This window comes from Oncorhynchus masou, chromosome 18, assembly GCF_036934945.1.
Source record: "Oncorhynchus masou masou isolate Uvic2021 chromosome 18, UVic_Omas_1.1, whole genome shotgun sequence".
Taxonomy (NCBI): Eukaryota; Metazoa; Chordata; class Actinopteri; order Salmoniformes; family Salmonidae; genus Oncorhynchus; species Oncorhynchus masou.
In genome coordinates this window covers 50,022,281-50,039,010 of record NC_088229.1, presented here as the reverse complement: position 1 = coordinate 50,039,010, position 16,730 = coordinate 50,022,281, and the positions used below count along the sequence as shown (strand labels likewise).

The 16,730-nt window shown below is 43.8% G+C and overlaps 1 protein-coding gene across 1 annotated transcript in view; it reads left to right on the top strand.

The window, feature by feature from the left end:
* LOC135559382 (pro-neuregulin-3, membrane-bound isoform-like) overlaps nt 1–7,519 on the top strand; it is a 200,410-nt gene extending 192,891 nt beyond the window's left edge. The window contains exon 9 of the mRNA XM_064993541.1: nt 6,331–7,519. Within this exon, the coding sequence (XP_064849613.1) occupies nt 6,331–7,096 (766 nt within the window). The 3' untranslated portion in view covers nt 7,097–7,519. The remainder of the gene's footprint in view (nt 1–6,330) is intronic.
* Nucleotides 7,520–16,730: the final 9,211 nt, after the last annotated feature.

Sequence of the window (16,730 nt, the reverse complement as noted above, 5' to 3'; positions counted from 1 at the left end):
ACAATATATTATTTATTGTAAATCCAAGGTTAGAAAAGACAGATCTCTTTGAACACAAAACCCCCTTTTATGGGATCCGAGAGCAGCCAGCCCTCCGGTGGCCAGTTCACTTCCCACTTTATTGGGAACTATTTATTCTAAAGTTCAGTGTTTCCCTTTAGAAAATCTTTGTTAAAATGTGAACTTACACATTCCTCCTCATGTTACTACAGTACAATGCACCATATTTCCAGGTAAGGGACCAATCATACTAATCATGACCAATCATGCTAATGCTGATTGAAAAACTGAGAATTGGAGCGCAAGCTATGATACCCTGATTCAACTGCTGAAGTTAGCAAAGGAGGCACTGTAGTGAGTGTGAAGGAATGACGGCAGCGTTCAAAGCGCTAAATGACATCAAACTGTAGCCTCACCAACATTGTGCACGCCCGCTAGTGTGTTAAATTTGACGTTCCAAATAATACGGCTGATACACCAGCAAAAAAGGCCTAGAAAAGAATCAAATGTCCAAAGTCATACCTCAAAGTAAGCTATTCCTATTTAACCAAGGAGTCTTTGTGCACGACTGCTATTGTTTTGAATTCAACATACCAAAAGATACTGCTGGTTACCATTATTCTCTATTTTTTCTTAGTAAATGCCAGACAAACACCAGTTAAAAAGGCCTGTAAAACAAAGCATTGCCCAATCATATCTCCATGTCACTGACATTACTGACAACACTATTCTTATTTTACCAAGGAGGTTTAGTTAGCATAATTTGCTGACAGCTTGGAACTTGAGTGACAATGTGACTATGTAAGATGTCTGTCATTATTGCAATCCCAAATACATCCCAAATGAGACCCCTATTCCCTACATAGTGCGCTATTTTGACCAATGCCGTATTCATGGTTGCACCTCCATAAATCGGTCGCATAACAGCATTGTTATGAGCATTCTAAAATCAAATCAACGTTTATTGGTAATATGCTAGGATACAGGGTGAAAACAGTAATGTAAAATGGTTACTTGCAAGATCTTCTCAATAGTTCAATAAACATTTATATAAAAAATATATAAAAAGTAGTACAAAATGTAGTACAAAAAGTAGTACAAAACATAATATACAGTTGAAGTCGGAAGTTTACATTGACGTAGGTTGGAGTCATTAAAACTCGTTTTTCAAACACAAATTTCTTGTAAACAAACTATAGTTTGGCAAGTCGGTTAAGACATCTACTTTGTGCATGACACAAGTAATTTTTCCAACAATTGTTTACAGACAGATTATTTCACTGTATCACAATTCCAGTGGGTCAGAATTTTACATACACTTAGTTGACTGTGCCTTTAAACAACTTGGAAAAATCCAGAAAATGATGTCATGGCTTTAGAAGCTCCTGATAGGCTAATTTACATAATTTGAGTCAATTGGAGGTGTACCTGTGGATGTATTTCAAGGCCCACCTTCAAACTCAGTGCTTCTTTTCTTGACATCATGGAAAAATCCAAATAAATCAGCCAAGACCTCAAAAAAAATTGTACACCTCTGCAAGTCTGGTTCATCCTTGGGAGCAATTTCCAAATGCCTGAAGGTACCACGTTCATCTGTACAAACAATAGTACGCAAGTATAAACACAATGGGACCACGCAGCAGTCAAACCACTCAGGAAGGAGATGCATTCGGTCTCCTAGAGATTAACGTACTTTGGTGTGAAAAGTGCAAATAAATCCCAGAACAACAGCAAAGGACCTTGTGAAGATGCTGGAGAAAACAAGTACAAAAGTATCTATATCCACAGTAAAACAAGTCCTATATCGACATAACCTGAATGGCCGCTTAGCAAGGAAGAAGCCACTGCTCCAAAACCGCCATAAAAAATCCAGACTACGGTATGGGGGCAAAGATTGTACTTTTTGGAGAAATGTCCTCTGGTCTGGTCTGATGAAACAAAAATAGCACTTGGCCATAATGACCATCGTTATGTTTGGAGGAAAAAGGGAAGGGCTTGCAAGCCGAAGAACACCATCCCAACCGTGAAGCACGGGGTGGCAGCATCATGTTGTGGGGGTGCTTTGCTGCAGGAGGGACTGGTGCACTTCACAAAATAGATGAGGAAATACAATTATGTGGATATATTGAAGCAACATCTCAAGACATCAGTCAGGAAGTTAAAGCTTGGTCGCAAATGGGTCTTCCAAATGGACAATGACCCCAAGCATACTTCCAAAGTTGTGGCAAAATGGCTTAAGGACAACCAAGTCAAGGTCTTGGAGTGGCCATTGCAAAGCCCTGACCTCAATCCTATAGAAAATTTGTGGGCAGAACTGAAAAAGCATATGCGAGCAAGGAGGGCTACAAACCTGACTCAGTTACACCAGCTCTGTCAGTAGGAATGGGCCAAAATTCAGCCAAATTATTGTGGGAACCTTGTGGAAGGCTACTCGAAACGTTTGACCCAAGTTAAACAATTTAAAGGCAATGCTACCAAATACTAATTGAGTGTATTTAAACTTCTGACCCACTGGGAATGTGATGAAATAAATAAAAGCTGTAATAAATCATTCTCTCTACTATTTTTCTGACATTTCACTTTCTTAAAGTAAAGTGGTGATCATAACTGACATAAGACAGGGAAATTTTACTAGGATTTAATGTCAGGAATTGTGAAAAACTGAGTTTAAATGTATATGGCTAAGGTGTATGTAAACTCCTGACTTCAACTGTATATACAGTAAGAATATACCGTAGACTATGAAATGTGCTAAAGTTAGTAGTTATATGGATGAACAGCTTAAATAATAATAAATTGTAGCAGCAGTGTGTGTGTGTGTGTGTGTGTGTGTGTGTGTGTGTGTGTGTGTGTGTGTGTGAGTGAGTGAGTGAGTGAGTGAGTGAGTGAGTGAGTGAGTGAGTGGTGAGTGAGTGAGTGAGTGAGTGAGTGAGTGAGTGAGTGAGTGAGAGAGAGAGAGAGAGTGAGAGAGAGAGAGACCCGAAAGTTGAGTGGTGCCCGGTCAATCTTAACAAGGGTTAATTATTGTTTTGTCTAAATTACACTATAATGGCTTGGAAATAAGATTGGAAAATTAAATTAAGCAAATAATTAGTAGGAAACAACTTAGTCATCATTACGATGACATTGCCATTAGCTAGCAAACTTTGTCAAAAATACCTAGCAATGCTAATGTTAGCTAGCTTAAATCCAGTGCTTTTCCCTAAATCTTAGCTAGTGAGCAAATGTTAAACCAAATCTAAAGTCAATCTGACAACATCTCAATGATGACCAAAGGCTTTTCAGCAAATTATTTGCCTCCAATTGAAAATGCATTGAGTACAACGTTCAGTCAGGAGTCAGTCTTCAAAATAATGTTCAAAACAATATTGTGCTGAAACGTGCATCCCATGAGTAGACCCTGGTCAAAAGTAGTGCACTTCAAAATGAATAGGGTGTCATTTGGGATGTAACCATAGCTCTCCCAGAGCATATTTTGCACTTAAAAGTCCCTGGCAGTATTCTTATTAACATGCCAACCTGATTGAGTATCACGGTGACTTGTAGATACACACTGCTGTCAAACTCTTTATATATGACCTATTTCCATAATTAACATTCTTAAACAGTGCAGCATGCAGGCAGCTCAGCATATTCTTTCAACGGCTGTGAGAAGATCTCCTCCTATAGCACTGCACAAACACACGCAAACACATACAGTATGCAGACTAGTATGCATGCATACACACACTATGCACACGCACATTCAGTGAGCAGATTTTTCACGCATTACACACACACACACAGTATGCACGTGCACATGTAGAGTATGCACATTCCGTCACGTGTCCGCACACATACACACACACACACACAGTATGCGTTCACAAACAAACAAATACACACACACACAGAGACACATGCAGAGAGAGAGAGAGAGAGAGAGAGAGAGAGAGAGAGAGAACTAACTAGGATAATTTTTTTAAAGCCGCAGAGGAGGAATCTGTAGCCATAGGCAATTATTGGTAACATGAGGCTTGCAAATGCTCGGGGAACGAGTGGTATAAGAGGGTTTTTTCTTCACCAACGTGCAAAGATTGTGACCGATTTATTTGACGAGTTGAACAAATTAACTATTGATAACCCGTTTACAGATCCATCCGCAAAGCAAGGCCAATGGAAGTAGGATTGACCTATTTCTATACTTAACAGCCATACAACACTAACATCCCCACCCCCTTTGTTGCCATGGAGACACCCTCTCTCCTGGAATGAGGAATGAGCAGTAAAAGAAGGAGAGAGAGTGAGAGGGAGCGAGAGAAAGAGAACACAAAGACAGAGTTAGGGAGTGAGAAAGAGAGTGAGAGAGTGAGGGAGACAGAGAGAGGGGGGAGGAAGGGAGAGAGAGAGAGAGAAAGAAATAGACCAAAGAGAGAGAGAAAGAAAGAAAGAGACCAAAGAGAGAGAGAGAAAACAAGAGTGGGAAAATGGGCATGAGAATCACCTGTGTTTTTGTTTTTGGCAGTAAATCCCCATAGAGCATTGCCAGTTTCATTAAACACTGTCAGAAACACATATTTACCATTCACATATGAAGAATGGATTGAAACCTAATTTGTCATGAGAGTTATTTTTAGATATTTTACAATGCCCAGGCTTCCACCTATAATACAGAAGAACGGGGAACGTAATTAAAAATGTAAACTCAGTTATGGTACAAATGGTCTCTGAAGTCAGACAATAATAATGGCTCACTCCTAAAGGCTTGTTGAGCGGGTCTTAGTAGGTTTCACTAACAAACGTATGAGATTTAAGACACTTTTTAGAGTTGAGCTCAATACAGTACCATATGTTTCTGTGTCAGTATATATAAGACATCTTATTCTAGTGAGCTTGGACACAATAGTCTCTGGTGTACAGGTATATGGTTTAGCTTTGGTATGGAATCTATTATCCAAGATGGCGTAGCAGTCAGACGTCTTTGTCCTGTCATGTCCCTTGTATATATCGTTTTACATCTTTTTCGTCGCATATCCTTTAAAATATTTTGCTAAACCTCAACATCTAAATACTCTCCTGTAACCCGCCTCACCCAATGTGGCGTGGATCTGCTTTTTTCCCCCTAAAGTATTTATATTTACTTCGGATCTGGAATCCCTCAACTGAAGCTAGCCAGCTAACTACCAGCTATCAGTCAGCAAACCATTGCCAGCGGTCATCAGCTAACCTTCAGCTCGGAAAGCTCTCATCAGTTCGAACAACGTGACACTAACCAGAGCATAACGGACCTACCGCAAACTGAACATTTTCATCAGGATCTTCACAACTAGTTAACCACAATCCCGGATGACTACTCCAGGCTAGCGTTTCCATCCCAGAGCAAGCACAAATTAGCTTGAAGCTAGCCCGGCCGGGGCTCCTGTGCTACCACCGAAGTATACTCCTGGGCTACCACCGAAGTATACTCCTGGGCTACAATATCCGGACCCCTTCTACAGCCGGTAAGGTGAAATAAAAAATAAAAAAAGACACAATCTTTTTTGATTCTTGTTTACTTGTTTCAGTCCAAAAACATCCCCAACACTTAAGCATAGAGATGGGGCTGGGGAAATGTAACCACTCTCAAAATCATAGCTGGAGCAATGGATACAAGGACCGACAGTCCATGAGAATGACATGATAATTCAAAACTAGGATTCAAATGACAACATAAACATAATCGAGTAATTTAACTTTAACTTCGGTTTCGGAAAATTAAGACAATTGTACTAAGCTCCCAAAACATTTATAAGTTATATTCTTCGAGAATAATATTGCAGGAAATACCCCAGATTGTGCCTTTAAAGCCAGATAGCCCAATGGCATTATTTTACATTTTACTTTCAAATAATATCTTTAACTCTGCAACACTTTCGGTTCTTCAGGCAACGTTCCTTGATTCATATGCACTCACCAACCTAATGCTAGGCCTAATTTCAACATTTCTGCTATCTGGACATTCAGGTATTCTTTCAGGAAGGTTTTCATATACCCACTCAAACCCGGGTCAGGCATACCCCAGCTTTGATGCTAAAGCCTTAAATCTCTGATAAGGTTGTCACAAGAGAAAGAATTTTCACTTAAACATTTAAGCAGCCAGAGAAGACTGTCCATGCCGTAGATTATAAATAACTACAAAATATTATGAATTCCCAGATTAAATTTAACCAGTGTTGACAGATGTTTTTTAGGCTTTAATTGTATGGTAAGGATTTATCTCTCTCGTGAAAATTAGAAATCATGCAATAAAGGTCTGGGAACAAAAGGTCATAATCTCCACCCATTTTTTTTCTGTTCTCTGCATCCCTGCAGGTTTGACACTGGAAGGGGTGGAGGTGACGATCGCCAGCACAGCGGGTTCCCGAATATGCAAACCATGTCTCGTTCTGCAGAGAAGAAGGGATGGAGGGATGTTCCCTGCACCCGTCTTGACAGAGGAATAACACCCGCTCCTCCCTCTCTCCGCACGCACTCCGTCCCCATCATCCCCTCTCTCCAGGAACACGACCGCGAGAGGGGTCACGTGGACGGGAGCAGGGAGAGGGTGTCGCATGGAGGAGGTCTTGCCGGGCCAGGTTACATGGCGCAGGCACCTGCCGGTAGCAGCAGCCACACCCCCCCTAACTCCTCCACCTCTGTGTGTGTACTAGAATTAGAGGACAGACCCAGTCATGTGCGTCCCTACAACATCAAGACTGCACTGGTGTCAGAGACAAGCCCTATTCACACGCACCAGGGCTCCTCTGAAACTCTAGTAGGGCCAGGGGACCTGTTCCAACACTCTAGCCTTGTGGCCTCTGGGACAGCAGAATCCGGATCAGGTGTTGCCGGGTTGAACAGCACAAACACTTTTATTGCTGTGACCGTGCTGGAGTCCAAGAAAAAGAGCATGCGGTATACACCCAGACTGCTCTACAGCTTTCCCAAGAGCAGGGGTCCTCAGGCAGGTGTCCAAAGAGAGGCCCAGGGGCTTGGTAAACAAAACATTGCCCTGGTGAATGGAGGGGCAAACAGCTTCCTGTCAACAGTGGTGGGAAAAGGTGCTGGAATTTCTTGTGCCAAACTTTTTGCCAGCTGATTGGATTATTTCTTGCCAACTTGCAAGGAGAGACTCCGCCCACCTGCATCGATGACACGGGAGGGGGTAGAACCACCTGCTTAACTAATTGGCCCCTAGTTTCTGTAAAAGAGCCACAGCAGCCTGGACTGCAGAGAGGAATTTATTTATACATTTAAGACACTGAAAACACACACACATGTATGTGAATAATGTGAAACAATGCAGACAGACATAAAGACCAGTGGGAGCTTGATATAAACGTGTATTTGAAAAAAATATAAATGATTTATATGCACTATTTAAACAAAGCTTCTACTTAGAAATCAAAATAGTGTGTCATATCTATGTTGTTTCTCTATTGTAAAGAAATCAAATTATACATGTCATATGTCCTATAAACATATATTTGACATGATGACGTGACAAAATAAAGACTACAGTGTTAAAGGGTGTGTGGTTGATTGAAGTTCTGAAACATATTTCAGATTCATCTTTGTTGTCTGTGTCTCTCAAGTCGTTGTGGGTATAGCCTAGTAAATTGTATAGCAAAATAAGTTTATCCTACATGACACATTTTGTCAACAGGTGCTGCCTATGGGATTATTCACTGTGCTGAATGAGGTCTCTCGACAACATCTTCTTCCATCGAAAGATGAATCAAGTCACACTCAGAGCATCTCATGCCAGACCACGGCAGTGTTCCTCCCTGGTAAAAGCAAGGTCCTCCATTTGATAAAGAGCGTCAGACGGATTGAATCATTTACTTGTTTATCTCTTCCCCAAAACAGCCTCGTTAATTAAAGTGCCGGTCTCATTAATTTTGCATCAGCTGTTTAGAAAAACTGTAGCGAGGAGAAAAGTTTTTAACTAGCCAATCTTCAGGTGAGAACATTTATCAAGAGGAATTAATCAGGCAAAAGATGAAAGCACCGGCGCATGTCCCTGGTCCTGTTCACAACAAAGTAGATCAACACAGAGGGAAAATGTTGTCTTTCCCTCCATATTAGTAACACTTTTTTTCTCCTCAACTGTTTTTTATCAGTTCTACAAGCAGTAAAATGACTGTGCAAAATGTACCAGTTACTAATGAGTGGGAAATGGGATGGGAGGATTGCAGAGGGTGAGTAGCCTAATCATACAGAAAGAGAAAAAACAATTTTAGACGCCATTTTGATCAATCAAATCGTATTTGTCACATGCTTTGTAAACAACAGGTATAGACTAACTGTGAAATGCTTACTTATGGGCCCTTCCCAACAATGCAGAGAAAAATATAGAACAAATAATAGCACAAGAAATACATACACAATGAGTAACAATAACTTGGCTAGATACACAGGATACCAGCACCGAGTTGATGTGCAGGGGTACGAGGTAATTGAGGTAGATAAGAACATTATAGACGAGACGATAGTCTCGTCTATATTAGGTTTTGATTGGCCAATGCAAGCAAGTGAGTTTTTCCCCTCTTTTCCCCGTCAATACTCCATATTCTTGAACAACATTTGAGGCCTCAGCTGAGAACTTCATTCCATAAATGGTCACCAGGTGGCACTGCGATCGGTTCACAAATTTTCTAAGAAAAAGGGTTTTTAATTTATTAGCATTATCCAATAGGCATTTTTTTTAAATGACCTCCAATATATTCCACAAAGTTGTCAACACTGACACTCGAATCTCAGAGAACGATTAATTATGATCACCTCCTTCCGTTCGAATACTCGAGAAAGATGTTGTTGTTAAAAACAATATTTTTTTCTGCATCTTTAACAGCAAACAATGATGGAAAGCTAACTAATTACATGGCGCTAACTGGCTAATACTTTATTTTTGTTAAGGAGAAACTGAAAAAGATAGACAGAATTAGGATTACAAATCATACGTTATAATTCAAAGTGAAAAATGCAGCATTTCTTCATTGGTGATCTATTTGTTCTATGTATCACGCTTTGAGGCAAAACTGAAACCTAGCCACTCTCTTGTATCTTAGCAACAGGAGCTAGCTAGCTTGCTACACATGTTTTTTTTGCTAACTAGCTAACGTTATATCCCAACAACATTGACATTCAATATATTTATTTCTCAGCCATATCTAAGCCATATTCAAAATTGAAATCAAGCAGGATAGCCTTTATTGAAATTGTTTGTTGACTTTGTAACGTTTGCCAGGCTCCCGGGTTTGCAGCATCGCATTAGTGGAAACTAAGACTGTTCTTGGGGCAGGTTGTAGCTAGATATTTTTGAGTCATGTTGGGAGCAATTTTAGATAACCCTAAACCTTTTCATAACCTTAAACTAATTCTCCTAACCTGCTGCTTAAATTCTCCTAATGCAGCTAGATATTTTTGAGTCGTGTTGGGAGCAATTTTAGATAACCCTAAACCTTTTCATAACCTTAAACTAATTCTCCTAACCTGCCATGTTAATTATCCTAACCTGCTGCTTAAATTCTCCTAACCTGTGCTACAAAAAGTCAAACCTGCCCTGAGAATAGTCTTGGTAATACAATCCAGGGGTTCACGTTTCATCCTAGCAGCCCAGCTATAGCACAACTTGGCTAGCTAAGTCGTTTTACCTTGACAAGATTGACCCTCCACATACTGTTTTGTTCAATGATCTCAGCCACATTCACAATTCAATTCAAGGCAGATTAACTATTTAGCAGGAATGAGCTCAGATGGGCTGGAAACAGATTGTATTGTATCAAATCGACCTCTCCACCGTAGGTAGCTAGCTAGTTAGCTACATTAGCCACTGAAACCACTGCTCAAATTTCAATCAATAGAAGTAGAATGTTATAGAATGTTATAGCTATGTCTATTCTTACCTTGATCGTCAGTATTAGCTACTCTTTGCCCATATCTCCAATATTATTTTGAGGCTCACCCTAAATAATACATGTCCAGGCAATGTTCTGCACCAAGATGGTTGTTGACTGATCTTTCAGCATCTTAGCCTGACTTATACTGACCTTCTGACAATTGTGTAATTCATAAACGACATAACTATTGAAATGCAAGCAGCAGGTGATGAGACTAGTTACAGAAAGTATTACAATACCAAAACATAAAAACCATAATATTTCATTCAAGTCAACCTTAACAAGATGATTGTAATACAGTAATCAGTACTATTGTCACATCCTGATCTGTTTCTGCTGTATTGAGCTTGTCCCCACCCTCTCCAAGTGTCTCCCATTTTCCCCATTATTCCCTGTGCATTTGTACCTGCGTTTTCTGTTTGTCTGTTGCCAGTTTGTCTTGTCCTGTCAAGCCCTAACAGCGTGTTCCCATGTTTTCTATGCTCTGGTTTTAGTTTTTCTTAGTCTTCCCAGTTCTGACCTTGCTGCCTGTCCTGACCCTGATCCTGCCTGCTGTTCTCTACCTGCCTGACACTGATTTGGATTAAAACACTTTGCCTGCCTTGACTTAACTTTTGCCTGTCCCTTGTACAATAATAATCTCTGAGACTCGTACTATCCACCTCCTGTGTTTGCATCTATGTCTTAGCTTGACTCCTGATAGTAAGAACTGACCATGACTGACCAGCAGACTCGGACCAGCCCCGCAATGCCATCTCCTCCCAAGGAGACACCATTGGAAGACACAATGGCTTACTTTAAGGTCTTATGGAAGGATTCCAGACCTTCCAGACCGTGCCGTCAATACATTGCTGGAGCAATACCGTGGATTGTCTGTTAGGCAGCCAGCCTAACAGTAACCTCCCAGCCCCTCAGTAACCCCGCGGTCAGCAGCGCGTTTCTCCAGCCCACCTCGGCTTCCCGAGAACCCCGCTTACCTCTTCCGGAACGCTTCGCTGGAGATTCAGGAACCTGTCTGAAGTTTTTCTCCCAGTGCTCCCTCATCTTCGAGCTACAGCCCTCATCCTTTCCCTCGGAGCACTCGAAGATAGCGTATCTTGTAACGCTTATGTCCAGGAGGGCTCTCGCCTGGGCTACGGCGGTGTGCGAACAACAATCTGCCATGTGCTGAAGGCTGAAGGAGTTTGTGGCGGAGGTGAAAAAAGGTTATAATTTCTCCGTTGTCCGGGAGAGAGGCTGCTCGGAAGTTATTCCTGCCTCGTCAAGACTCCCTTAGTGTGACAGACTATGCGGTTTATTTCCGCACGGTGGCCACCAAGAGGAGGTTAAAGACAAGCTACCAGCCTGACAGCTGCCCACGGATCTTGATTCACTCATCTCCTTGACCATTTGGATCGATGGGCGGCTACGGGAATATAGGAGGGAGAAGAGGTCTGACTCCCACTCGATCGCCCAAGGATCCCACCTCGCCACCGAGGTATCCCAGAAGTTCCCGGCATCTACGTGACCGAGAGAATCCGAGGTTACCTGAGTACCCCTGGGAATCTCAGAGATCTGCCGACTCACCTCTTCCGGAGCCTATGCAACTCGGCAGAAATAGATTGTCTCCTGCCATACGTTTACGCAGATTTAACACCAAGAGTTTTCTGTATTGTGGCACTACAGGTCATTACGTGTCTACCTGTTCATTAAAAGATCAGGCCCATCAGTAGGTATGAGTATGCTGGTGGGCCATACAGAGAATTTCCCATCCCTCTCCATTCCATCCTGCTGTGGGGTGACCTGTCAAAATCTCGCCAGGTATTCATTGACTCTGGGGCCGACGAGAATTTTATGGATACTACCCTGGTGTCAGAGCTGGGTATCCTCACTCAACCCCTTTCCATTCCCATGGAACGAGGTGACAGAGAGAGGCTGCCCGGAAGTTACTCCAACTTCGACAAGACTCCCGCAGTGTTGGATTTCTGCACATTGGCAGCTGAGAGTGCCTGGAACCCAGATGTGCTGTTTGACATGTTCCTGCACGGAATATTGGAGGAAGTAAAGAATGAGCTTGCATACCGGGAACTACCGATGGATCTCGACTCGCTCAACGTCTTCACCATTCAGATCGATGGGCGACTACGGGAACGAAGGGAGGAGAGGAGATATGATTTCACTCGCTCGCCATAAGATTCCACCTCGCCTCCGAGGCATCCCGGAAGTCCCCAACGGCTACGTTGCCGAGAGAACCCAAGGCTATCCAAGTTGCCCCAAGAGGGGAAGGCTGTCGATTCACCTCTTCCCAAACCAATTGAACTAAGCAGAGCTAGGCTGTCTCCAGCCAAACGGCTATACAGGATTCACACTAAGAGTTGCCAGTATTACAGGACTACTGGTCATTTCGTCTCCACCTGTCCACTAATAGACCAGGCTCACAGGTAGGAGTGAGTACTCTGGTGGGCTATATGGAGACCTTTTTCTCTCCCCTTACTCATACCCCTTTTCATGCCATTTTGTTTTAAGGAAACCAGTGAAAATCTCTACGGGTACTCACAGACTCTGGGGCCGATTAGAGCTTTATGGACGCTAACTTGGCGTCCACACTAGGCATCCCCACTCAGCCCATTCCCATGGAAGTTAGAGAGCTGGATGGGCGCTCTATAGGCAGAGTCACCCATAATACCACCCCCATCAACCTAAGAGTGTCAGGGACCCACATCGAGACGATCCAATCCCTGCTCCTCAGGTTCCCGTGGTATTGGGATTCTCTTGGCTCCAGCAACACAATCCCCTTATTGACTGGTCTGCTGGTGCCATCGTGGGTTGGAGTATGTTCTGCCACGCTCGGTGCCTGAAGTCAGCGCAGCCTGCATTGGGACATCTTCATAGGAGCTTGGAAGTAGCCCTGGATATCTCCGCCATTCCAGAGTACCAGGACCTCCGGGAGTTCAGTAAGACCCGGGCCACTTTGCCTCCGCCGCACCGACCCTATGACTGCGGGATTGACCTTCTCCCAGGTACCATTCCGCCCCTGGGACGACTGTACTCTCTGTTGGGTCCGAAGACCAAGGCTATGGAGACCTACATTGAGGACTCCCTAGCAGCAGGGCTCATCCGTCCTTCTGCCTCCACCGCAGGCACAGGGTTATTCTTTGTGGAGAAGACGGACAAAACCCTGCAATCTCCTTTGAGTATTCCCTGGGTTATCAGCCCCTGCTCTTCCCTGAGCAGGAGGAAGAGGTTGGCATACCTTCGGCCCAGATGTTTGTCCGCCGCTGTCGTCATACCTGGAAGAGAGCCTTGTCAGCCCTTCTCAAGACCACCTTCAGGTATCAACAACAAGCAGACCACCACCGGACCCCGGCTCCCCAGTTTTGTCTCAAGCAGAAGGTATGTCTGTCCATCAGGGACCTGCCTCTCCGGGTAGAGTCCTGCAAACTTTCCTACCGGTTCAACGGCCCTTTCCACATCTCCAAGGTCATTAGCCCTTGTGCTGTTCATCTTCTGTTTCCCCGTACCCTCCATATACATCCCACTTTTCATGTGTCTAAAATCAAACCCATGTCTCACAGCCCTTTGTCTCCTGTTTCCAGGCCCACCACTCACCCCGTCTCATCAACGGCCTACATGGTGAGGCGTCTCCTGAAGGTTCTACCTAGGGGCAGAGGATTCCAGTACCTGGTTGATAGGGAGGGTTATGGTCCAGAGGAGTGGTGATGGGTCCCCGCTAGGGACATCCTGGACCCAGGACTCATCGCTGATTTCCAACGTCGGCACCCCGGTCAACCAGGTATGCACCCATTTAGGACGCAAGGTTGCGCACCTGGGGGGGGTACTGTCACACTCTGATCTGTTTCACCTGTCATTGGGCTTGTATCCACCCCCCTCCAGGTGGTCGCCCATCTTCCCCATTATCGCCAGTGTATTTATACCTGTGTTCTCTGTTTGTCTGGTACCAGTTTGCTTTGTCCGTCAAGCTTACCAGCGTTTTTCCCCTTGCTCCTGTCTTTTTCTATAGTTCCTGTTTTCTAGTTTTCCTGGTTTTTACCAGGACCGATGGTTTTTACCGACGCCTGATAAATATGAAGGGGATTTGGGAAGATGCCGTTCGTTTCTTATGCAGTGTGGATTAGTGTTTGATCTGCAGCCCCATTCTTACGCCACTGACAAGGCTAGGATAGCCTTTGTTATTGAACTGCTGCATGGAAGAGCTCTGGAATGGGCTTCAGCCGTTTGGGAACGACAGAAGACCTGCATGGCTTCATACCAGGAGTTCACGGGAGAGATGAGAAAGCTTTTTGACCATCCAGTCCGAGGTAAGGACGCAGCTAAACGTTTGTTCACTCTTCACCAAGGAGCTCGCAGTGTGGCAGACTTTATGATCGAGTTCAGGACATTATCTGTGGAGAGTGGTTGGAATGAGGAGTCACTACAAGCGGCTTTTTACCAGGGGTTGTCGGAGCAACTCAAGGACGAGTTGATATCCTATCCAGAGCCTAGTGACCTAGACAGCTTGGTCACTTTATCTATTCGGGTAGATAATAGAGTCTGAGAGAGAAGGAGGGAGAAGCAGTGGGGCCCATCCAATCAATCAGCAACTCGGTTACCATTCGGTTCAGGAAGTGAACCAGAACGTATTGATCGTTATTCCCCACACGGGATTCGTGGAGGGGTCTTGCCAGCAGATCCTGAACCAATGCAAGTGGGGCGACACGGGCAAACTAAGGAGGAGTGCCAACGTAGACGTGAGACCAACAGCTGTCTCTACTGTGGTAGCTCGGGACATTACATCTCCGCTTGTCCACAGCGCCCGTTAAACTGCCCGGCTCGCTAGTTTTGGGAGGAATGTTAGCGAGCCAGTTTCAACCTCTCAAGAGCCCTGTCAGACCTCGCTTTCCTCCTACCCTCATAAATAAGAATCAGAGTTTAGCGATTAACGCTTTCATCGATTCAGGTGCCGATGACAGCTTCATTGATGCCGACTTAGTGGAACAGCTGGGGCTTTCCAAGGAGCAATTACCGGAAGCCATTGAAGCAACCACTCTGAACGGCAGTAGTCTGGCACGGATCACTATGAGGACTGAACCGGTTAAGATGTTGTTGTCGGGGAATCATTCAGAGTTTATCTCCTTCTTCATTCTGTCCTCGCCCCATGTTCCTCTGGTTCTTGGTTACCCCTGGCTGAAGGAACACAATCCCTCATTTGATTGGGTGACGGGTAAGGTAACTAGTTGGAGCATTGATTGTCATGCTAACTGCCATAGGACTGCCTGTTCTCCTGCCGTTTCCAGTCAGGTCAGTGACTCTGCTCCTCCTGATTTGTCTCTGGTTCCAGAAACATATCACGAGTTGGGTGAAGTTATTCAGTAAACAGAAGGCTCTGTCCCTTCCTCCCCACCGACCTTATGACTGTGCGATTAATCTGTTTCCTGGAGCTGCCTTTCCGAAGGGACGGTTATACAGTATCTCTCAACCTGAACGTGAGGCCTTGGAGACCTACATCAAGGAGTCTCTAGCTGCAGGTCTCATTCGGCCCTCGTCATCACCTCTGGGAGCAGGATTTTTTTTTGTGAGCAAGAAGGATGGCTCTCTTCGACCGTGTATTGATTATCGGGGTTTGAATGATATTACGGTCAAGAACAAGTATCCCCTGCCCTTGATGAGCTCGGCTTTCGATTCTTTACAGGGTGCTACGGTTTTTACGAAGCTTGATTTACGTAATGCTTATCATTTGGTTCGGATCAAAGAGGGGGACGAGTGGTTGACTGGGTTCAATACTCCGATGGGACATTTCGAGTACCAGGTGATGCCGTTTGGACTGACCAACGCTCCTGCTGTGTTCCAAAGTATGGTGAATGACGTTCTGAGAGATATGATTGGTATTTTTGTGTTTGTTTACCTGGATGATATCCTCATCTTCTCGAAGGAGCTTTCTAGCCACGTTCAGCATGTCAAGCAGGTCCTGCAGCGGTTATTGGAGAACCGTCGGTTCGTGAAGGCTGAGAAGTGTGATTTTCACGCCCACACAACGTCCTTCCTCGGGTACATCATCTCCAGGGAAGAGATCAAGATGGACCAAGAGAAGGTTCGGGCGGTTCGAGATTGGGTCCAGCCCTTTACGAGATTGCAGCTCCAGAGATTCCTGGGGTTTGCAAATTTTTATCCGCCTGAAGCTGATCCGATTAGACAGTAGTCTCGTCATATCACAGAAATCCTATCAGTCTAGGCTTATGTTGAGGAAGTGTATTAAGTCAATAGAAAAAGACTGTGTTGTTTTTAGGTAAAAACAAAAGGAAAGTTGATCCGATTAGACAGTAGTCTCGTTATATCATAGGGGTCCTATCAGTCTAGGCTTATGTTGAGGAAGTGTATTAAGCCAATAGAGAAAGACTGTGTTGTTTTTAGGTAAAAACAAAAGGGTTGAATGAATGAATGAAAATAAACGAATGAATGAGAAGAATGCTGTAATATAATTCTGTTGTAATCTTAAATTGACTCGTTATTCAAATAGGTTTATTTTTATTTAACATGGGTTAACTTCTTGAAACTCCCCATCCCGGATCCGGGTTTGTGACTAAAGCCTCAGGCTCATTAGAATAACGCAACGTTAACGATTTCTGAAAATCGCAAATAAAATGAAAATAATGCATCTGCTCTCAAGCTTAGCCTTTTCTTAACAACACTGTCATCTCAGATTTTCAAAATATGCTTTTGAACCATAGAAATTGTCTAATTTGTGTAAGAGTATGCAAAGCTAGCATAGCATTTTGAGTAGCATTTAGCACGCAACATTTTCACAAAAACCAGATAACCAAATAAATAAAATCATTTACCTTTGAAGAGCTTCTG